The 9,195-nt window shown below is 44.7% G+C and overlaps 1 protein-coding gene across 2 annotated transcripts in view; it reads right to left on the reverse strand.

Moving 5' to 3' along the window:
- The window catches only part of LOC122541701 (nodal-like), a 12,559-nt gene extending 5,710 nt beyond the window's left edge, over positions 1-6,849 (reverse strand). Inside the window, exons 1-2 of one of the 2 annotated variants that reach the window (XM_043678590.1) lie at positions 6,359-6,849; positions 1,985-2,796 (exon numbers count right to left, since the gene is read on the reverse strand). In XM_043678590.1, the coding sequence (XP_043534525.1) occupies positions 1,985-2,796; positions 6,359-6,647 (1,101 nt within the window). In that variant the 5' untranslated portion in view covers positions 6,648-6,849. Of the gene's footprint in view, positions 1-1,984; positions 2,797-3,241; positions 3,391-6,358 lie in introns of those variants that run through there. The other variant, XM_043678591.1, reaches the window with a different exon arrangement.
- Positions 6,850-9,195: the final 2,346 nt, after the last annotated feature.

A 9,195-nucleotide genomic window follows, 5' to 3' on the forward strand; every position in this document is an offset into this window, starting at 1 on the left:
AGATCCTGTTGTAATCTGAAGTAACCCTCTTCGCTGTCCACTACACCTCCAATTTTGGTGTCATCTGCAAACTTACTAACTGTTCCTCTTATGCTCGCATCCAAATCATTTATGTAAATGACAAAAAGTAGAGGACCCCGCACCGATCCTTGTGGCACTCCACTGGTCACAGACCTCCAGTCTGAAAAACAATCCTCCAGCACCACTCTCTGCCTTCTACCTTTGAGCCAGTTCTGTATCCAAATGTCTAGTTCTCCCTGTATTCCATGAGATCTAACCTTGCTAATCAGTATCCCATGGGAAACCTTGTTGAACGCCTTACTGAAGTCCATATAGATCACATCTACTGCTCTGCCCTCATCAATCTTCTTTGTTACTTCTTCAAAAAACTCAATCAAGTTTGCGAGACATGATTTCCCAAACACAAAGCCATCAACATAACTTTCCATTCCCTTTTCCCACGTGTTCTTATATAGTTTCTCCTTAATGCAGCAATATTATTTACCTCAACTGTTCCATGTGGTGGGAAGTTTCACATCCTCGTAATTTTTTATTTGTTCGGAATTGTCGCTTTTTGATGGTAGTTTGGCTGAACTCCCTAACAATTGGACACATTTTCTCTGTATCACCTTAAAGCTCTCTTGCTAAGTCATCCCTCAGCCTTACCTTTTCTACAGAAAATAGCCACAGCCTGTTCAGTCTTTCCTGGTCCAAACCTCAATTCTAGTATTATGATTGTACGTGTATTCGCACCTTCTCCAATACCTGCATGCCCTTTTCATAATATGGACACTGCACTATAGAGGTAAAAACAATGACCGCAGATGCTGGAAACCAGATTCTGGATTAGTGGTGCTGGAAGAGCACAGCAGTTCAGGCAGCATCCAAGGAGCAGCGAATCACTGCACTATAGAGTCATACAACAGGGAAACAAACCGTTTGGTCCAACCAGTCCATGCTGACCATAATTTCAAACTAAACCACTCCAACTTGCCTGCTCCTGGCCCATATGCCTCCAAACCTTTCCTATCCATGTACTTATGCAAATGTATTTTAAATGATGCACACTCATGGACATGCGAACCACCCTCTTTGTCCCTCATGTCTTTTTAAAATCTTTTTCAACTTAAAAATGTGCCCCCTAGGCTACGATTAACTTTATTTATACCCCTCATTATTTTATAAACATCTATAAGGTCATCTCTCAACCTCACACGCTCCAGTGTAAAAAGTCCCAGCCTATCCAGCCTTTCTTTAGAACTCAAACCTGACAACATCTTGGTGAATCTCTTCTGAATCCTCTCCACCTTAATAATATCCTTCCTAATACAGGGGCATCATGGTGGTGCAGTGGTTAGCACTGCTGCCTCACAGCGCCAGGGACCAGGTTTGATTCCAGTCTTGGGTGACTGTCTGTGTGGAGTTTGCATATTCTCCCTGTGTCTGTGTGGGTTTCCTCCGGGTGCTCTGATTTCCTCCCACAGTCCAAAGATGTGCAAGCTGTGGGAAATGTAAGGTTACAGTGATGGGTGAGTGGGTCTGGGTGGGATACTGTCTGGAGGATTAGTGTGGACTTGACCTGTAGGGATTCTATGAACTGGGTGACCAGAACTGGACACAATATTCCAGAAGTGGCCTCACCAATGTCCTGTACAACCTCACCATGACTTCCCAACTCCCTATACTCATAGGTCTGAGCAATGAAGGCAAGTGTGCTAAATGCCTTTTTAACCAACCTGTCTATATATGTTGCAAACTTCAAAGAATTATGTACCTGCACCCCTAGGTCCCTCTGTTCTACCACACTACTCAAGGCCCTACTATTAATTGTATAAGCCCTACCCGTGTTTGTTGTACCAAAACGTAATGCTGTGTTTTTCAGATGCAGCTTGAGCAAGGTGAAAAATCTCATGCAGTTAAATGCAACATTGAATGCAGCGTTAAAAGGGAAGAGATGGGCAACTAACACAGGAGGTAACATTACCTGCATGTAAGCATGGTTGGAGGGTTTGACATTCTCCCCAGATGGCGATGGGCATTCTCCTTCACAGCGGAAAGCATTGTACGTCTTTGGAAAGATAACCCAGGCACCCCAGCCAATCTTATCAAATTTGACCTGAAAATCGATTCTCCGGCATCGGGTCAGTTTGTTGCTCTTACTGTGGTGCCGGGGACGACGTTGAATACGGGTTCCGCTGCGTTCAGCCCTACCCTTCCCACGGCCTCTGCCACGAGTCCTCTTTCGTTGGCATGCCACATGGCCCTTTGGCTTCAGCCGGCATCCCTTTCTCTTACGGGGCTTCCGCACATGTTTGGAGCTGTTGGCATCTTTCAGCAGTGAGGAACTCTCCGAGCAACTCTGCTCAGGTCTCTGGGAAAACACCAGCAGCAGCGCCGTCTCCTTGGTCTCTGCCTTGCCCTCATTTCTGATGGAGGGGAGGGACCTCTTGCTTCTGCAGATTGGGCTGTCTGGCCACTGGAGTCCAGTGAGCCTGCCCTTGCCACTTGGCTTGCTGCGGTTGATCCAGTGCCTCAGGATGTTGGTGACATTGTAAATGGCGCAGCCCTCAGCATCCTCCAGCACGGAGGCTGGAGGGAAGGAGCCCAAGAAGAGCTGGTCCTGGCAGGTAGCAGGTCCACATGGGTACTCTGACTGGTGGTGGAGCTCCAGGAGAGAGCAGGACTCTGCAAAGGCAGGTACACTGATCCTCAACTCGGCAAACTGAAGCTTCTCGTTGGCCGCAAGCATGGACATGTCAAAGGTAACAATCCAACGGCTTCCGTTGTGATGGAAACCTAGCGATAAGTAAACAGCAGCAATTAATCAGGATTAATGCCCTGTTAAATACATAGGTTTTCAAAACATTCCTAAAATTTGTGAAAATACATTATAAAATGTTTTGACTTCGAATGACAGAAAGTGCAATAAAATTCAACTCAGTCCATGCAGCACATTCCAGTCGGGTGGATTATATATTTATGATTAATGGTCACCAGAAAAACAACTGATTGATTGTCTTTGAGCTCATATAAAAATAGAACTTGCCCCTTTAAGGAGTTGTCAATTTGTTAATTTGCTTATTTTTACTCAACGGAGTATAAAAAGGAACTTCCCTTTTAAAAGGTGGTTAACTTGTTAATTTTAGTTTTGTTAACTGATGAGCTAATGAGTAAGAAAACAGGCACAGAGGGCAGCAGCAGGGACAGAGATCAGGAAGGCTGCATCCTTTGAATAACTTACTTGCAAGGAAAAGAATTGTGTCTCGTTTCATACTTCATTGCTTGGCTTGGATCCATTTAACACAGAGGATGGAAGCATCTATGACAGTTCAGCGACTAGATATCCTGAGCCAAACTAAACAGAGTGTTCCTGTTTTCAATGCCAAGACAGCTGTGTCAGCTGGTCTCCTCTTAAGCCACAGTAAGGGTAACCAGTTGTCTAGTTAGTCCCAGGCTATGGAGGAGCAAGTATCAATCAGGGTCCCCATTCTTAATCATCACCCAATGACTCTGGGATCTGTGGACAGTCAATGAGATAGGACTAGATGTGATGCCCTTAATGGCTCAATAGTTTGCTAACACACGTTGTTAAGAATAGCGAGGGAGATCCCAGCACCTGTGGAAACCCAGTAGAAGTCAGCATCTATTGGGGAGGAAGGCAAGAAGAGGCAGAGGTTGAAACAGTAGGTATTACCAAGGCAGTGTGGTACAGCAGGTAACTCCATGGAACTATCAACAAGAACTGCTGATACACCACAGAAATTTGGAACCAGGAGTGGGAGTAGGCTATTCAGCCATTCAGCAGATGGCTGCCATTTTCCTGCACAATCCCATATCCCTTGGTGGCCTTAGTATCTAGGAATGTATCAATCTCTGTATTAAACATACTTAACCAAACTTCCACAGCCCTTCTGGGGCAAATAAAGTTTCACCACCCTCTGGAGAAGAAATTCCTCTCCATCACAGTCCCAAATGGCTTGTCCCTTTTCTGAAAAGGTTCAGAAAAGATTTACAAGGATGTTGCCAGAGTTGGAGGGTTTGAGCTATAGGGAGAGGCTGAATAGGCTGGGGCTGTTTTCCCTGGAGGGTTGGAGGCTGAGGGATGACCTTATAGTGGTTTATAAAATCATGAGGGGCACGGATATGATGAATAACCAAGGTTTTAATCCTGGGATGGGGGAGTCCGGAACTAGAGGGCATAGGTTTAAGGTGAGAGGGGGAAGATTTAAAGAGCACCTAAGAGGCAACTTTTTCTTGCAGAAGGTGGTGTGTATATGGAATGAGCTGCCAGAGGAAATGGTGGAGGTGAGTATAACTACAATATTTAAAAGGCATCTGGATGGGTATGTAATAGGAAGCGTTTAAGAGGAATATGGGCAAAATGCTGGCAAATGGGATTGGATTAGGTTAGAATATCTGGTCAGCATGGACAAATTGAACCGAAGGGTCTGTTTCCGAGCTGCACATCTCTATCACCACCTGTCAAGCCTCATGACAATTATGTTTTTTAAAAAAGTCATTGGAAATAGGACGTCAGCTTGAAAGAGCAGACAGGCCATTTAATTTATGATTCCGTTGACAGCTACTGACCATCAGTGATGTGTAGCCCATTGACATGTACTGACCATCAGTTCTGCACTGATGTGAGGAATTCCACCTTAGATTCCCCCTCCTCTTCCTCCAACAACATCCCATAGCCCAAAAGGGGCTTCCTACATTTTCCAGAAACCATGATTTGGAGATGCCGGTGTTGGACTGGGGTGTACAAAGTTAAAAATCACACAACACCAAGCTATAGTCCAACAGGTCTAATTGGAAGCACTAGCTTTCGGAGCACCACTCCTTCATCAGTCACATCAACCTTCATCAGCTCCTTCATCACAACTACCTGATAAAGGAGCAGTGCTCCGAAAGCTAGTGCTTCCAATTAAACCTGTTGGACTATAACCTGGTGTTGTGGGATTTTTAACTTTCCAGAAACCAGCTGCCTTTACTATAGACACATACTCCACGCTCCAGGCTCACTGCCTTTATTCCTGATGAAGGGCTTTTGCCCGAAACGTCGATTTCGAAGCTCCTTGGATGCTGCCTGAACTGCTGTGCTCTTCCAGCACCACTAATCCAGAATCTGGTTTCCAGCATCTGCAGTCATTGTTTTTACCACATAACCCAGCCACCAACCTACTTGGTGAAATACGCAGCAGTGAGAGGAAATATCTTCTGAGGAGGTTCCATAAATGAACAACATTCCTCATTGTTGGCAACACAGCAGCTCATCGCCATAATGATGCAGGGAAACTCTTACAGTGAGAAACCATTCCCAAACTGAGTGGCCCGTTTTTCTTACTTCCAACTATTAGACCAGCAATGAAGCATTTTTCCATTTTCCATTCAACCTCCTACTTTGTTGTTAGAAAAAAAGAGTGGCTCAGTGGTTAGCACTGCTGTCTCACAGCGCTAGGGACCAGGGTTCGATTCCAGCCTCGGGCGACTGTGTGGAGTTTGCACATTTCTCTCTGTGTCGGCGTGGATTTCCTTTGGGTGCTCTGGTTTCCTCCCACAATCCAATGATATGTAGGGTAGGTGAATTGGCCATGCTGAATTGCCGATAATGATAGGTGTATTAGTCAGAAGGAAATGCGTCTGGGTGGAATACTTTTCGGTGGGTCGGTGTGGACTTGTTGGGCCAAAGGGCCTGCTTCCACACTACTGTAAGGAATCTAATCTAAATCTTCCCTGAAAAGAAACTGCCTAGCAAGCCAAGGGCAATCTGCAGCAGATAACAAACATTGGCTTTGCCAGCAATACCCAGGTGCCACTGAATAACTTTTGAAAATTTAAAACATCTTGCAATCTTATTAACACAATACCTATGGGCTACACATCATACAGCATTTCATTGTCTCTTGAATACTTTGGGATGTCCTGTAGAGTGTCTATATTAAAGGTAAGCTTTCATTTCCAAACTGTACATGTTAAACCGAAAAAGAAACATTTTTGTTAATTAAACAACTTAATGCGCTGTAAATCAAAGGAAAGGAGAAGCCAGTCTCTGTACATCTGAATGTGGATTGGGTAATGTCAGTCCCTGGGTTAAACCTACAATAGGTTCTGGGAAGAGACAGACATTCCAGCCCAGATCCTGAAACACGCCTTGATCTTCTGAGCAATCCCCCCGGTTCAAAGACATCAAAACCGTGAATGTGGATTGTCCTAGACTGGCTGTGTCTGGGAGAGAGAGAAAGAGATTTGAGGGAAGTCAGCGGCCACATCAAAACGACAAACCGAAACCCAAAACGTAGACCCAGTGAAGAGGAGCAGGAGGAGGGGTGAATAATAGAACAGGAAGTTACTTTACTTTTTGCCACCAGGCTCCTTACGGTATCCGCCTCCGGTAACACGGGCCGTTCGTGGGCCGAAAGGCCGCTGTAATTGCCCGAGCTGTAACTGCGGTACAGGCTGAGCATGTGCGTGGGCAGGCTCAGGCTGATGTTGCGTGCCTCCAGGCGCTTGATGAAGGCAGCTACCTCCCTGAAGCTGGCTGGGGGGCCGGGTTTGCTTTGTAAAACACGCCAGGGCCACTTGCCTGTTGGATTGGCTCGGACCACTGAGATGGAAAGCAGTGCGAGCAGGAATGGGAACTTCATGTCTCCGCATACAAGTGACAGCTCTGTGTGTGTGTGTGTGTGTGTGCTGTCTCCTTATATACAACCTCCCAATGCTTATTAACTGCCCACACTACCCCAGACAGATCGAAAGCCATTATTCTGCTAATGTAGGCCGTTCATGACCCAAATGACAGATAGTAATTAGTTTAGCAAGACAATGGAAATTTTCCTTGTAATCTCCATTTCTGTTTAAACCGGCAGTGTTACATTTGCCTTTGCAATTGTCAAATTATTCAGTGCCACTCTTGGGTTTCGATGTTTCGCTCGAATGGATCCCTTAGATGTGCAGAAGTGATAGACTGGACTTTTGAAGGGCTGCTCATGCATATCCACCCAGCGAGAGAAAAACATTGAGAGGGTCCATTTACAGATTGGAGCCACTTCGGCCTGAGATGAAAGCGAGTTGCGTGACCCTGTCCCCGTCCTGTGTTTTGCTCTGCATTACAGTGGGGTTTATCACATCGCTAATCAGCTTTATTGTAAATCGCTCCCCATCGTTATACACTCATGATTCAAGGGCTGGGCATTGCATTTTAAAAATGAACAATGCTTCTTTCTGCATGGGCCTGCAGCTATGAATTCATTTTTTAACACTAAAACATTGATTATTGGAACTAATTGGAGGGACAGCGTGGGAAATTGTATCCAGGTCAAAGGATTGTAAAGCAGCCATTAAAGTGAACAATTGACTGAATACGTCATTTGGATTGGAAGGGGACTGTATAAAGTTAATAAGATAACACTGTAAGAGCACATGCAGATGGTTAGTTAAATATTCTGAATTCACAAATCATTCTCAGTCCTGTTCACCTCTCACCCTCTGCTCCCGGATCTACACTGACATTTTCACTTCCACAGTTTCTCCAGCGCTTTCTGATTTTAATTCAAATCTCCAGCACCTGCAGTAAATTTTTGTTAAATTCTTTTTCATGGGATGTGAGTGTCACTAGAGAGGGCAGTATTTGCTGCCCATTCCCAATTGCCCTTGAAATGAGTGGCTTGCTAAACCATTTCAGAGGGGGATTGAGAATCAGTGTCATTGCTGTAGGTCAGGCAGGGTAAGAACAGCAGATTTTCCTCTTTGAATGACATTATTACAACAGTTTAATAGTGATCTCAAGTCCAGAATTGGTCATTAATTTAAATTACCCCAACTGATGTGGTGGATTTGAACTCGTGTCTCAGTTCAATTGTGGCTGGATCTCTGGATTTCTGTTCTGAAGAAGGGACACACTCATAACATTCTGCTTTCTCTCCACAGATGCTGCAAATTTGCTGAGTTTCTCCAGCAATTTCTGTTTTTCTTTCTGAGTTTCAGCATCTGTAGTTCCTTGGCTTATTTTTTCCCTCTGGATTACTAGTCCAGTTATCACAATGTCACCAACTCACTATTATATCCAGGTCAAAAAGCATCTTGACTCTAAGATTCTCATCCCTGTTTTCAAATACTTCCAGAGTCTTGACCGTTCTTTTGATCTGATCTGATTCCATGAAAAGTTTTGCTTGTGTGCAGTACAGGCAGATCATACCATACAAAATGCATTAGAGTATTAGAGCAAACAATACAATGTTACAACAGCATAGAAGGTACTCAAAGAGCTAGATCAACATTAAACTTAAAACGTGAGAGGTCCATTCAGAAATTTAACAACAGTCAGGAAGTTAAAAATCACTCAATATCAGATTATTGGTGATAGTGACCACAACTGCCTCACATTCTACATAGCTATGGAGAAGGAGAGAAGCTGGCACAATGGGAGAATATTTAATTGGGGAAAAGGAAACGATGATGCTATCAGGCATGAGTTGGGAAGCATGGATTGGGACTGGGAAAGGGCACTATAGACATGTGGAGACTTTTAAGGAACAGTTGTTGTGAGTGATGCATAAATGTGTTCCTCTGAGACAGGGAAGAAGGGGTAAGATAAAGGAACCTTGGATGACGAGAGCGGTGGAGCTTCTCGCCAAAAGAAAGAAGGCAGCTTACGTAAGGTGGAGTAAGCAAGGGTCTTGCTCAGCTCTAGAGGATGCTGAAAATGTGCTGCTGGAAAAGCGCAGCAGGTCAGGCAGCATCCAAGGAACAGGAGAATCGGCGTTTCGGGCATAAGTCCTTCTTCAGGAAGGGCTTATGCCCGAAATGTCGATTCTCCTGTTCCTTGGATGCTGCCTGACCTGCTGCGCTTTTCCAGCAACAAATTTTCAGCTCTGATCTCCAGCATCTGCAGCCCTCACTTTCTCCTCCAGCTCTAGAGGATTACAGGCATGCGAGGAAGGAGCTCAAAAATGGTCTGAGAAGAGCCAGGAGGAAGCACGAAAAAGGCTTGGCAGGAAGGATTAGGGAGAATTCAAATGCATTTTATATATATGTGAGGAATAAAAGAATGATTAAAGAAAGAGTAGGGCCGATTAGGGATAGCATAGGGAACTTGTGTATAGAGTCTGAGGAGGTAGGGGAAGCCCTAAATGAGTTTTTTGCTTCTGTCTTTACTAAAGAAAAGGACCTTGTAGTGAATGAAACCATTGAGGA

The sequence above is a fragment of the Chiloscyllium plagiosum genome, chromosome 38, assembly GCF_004010195.1.
Source record: "Chiloscyllium plagiosum isolate BGI_BamShark_2017 chromosome 38, ASM401019v2, whole genome shotgun sequence".
Classification (NCBI taxonomy): Eukaryota; Metazoa; Chordata; class Chondrichthyes; order Orectolobiformes; family Hemiscylliidae; genus Chiloscyllium; species Chiloscyllium plagiosum.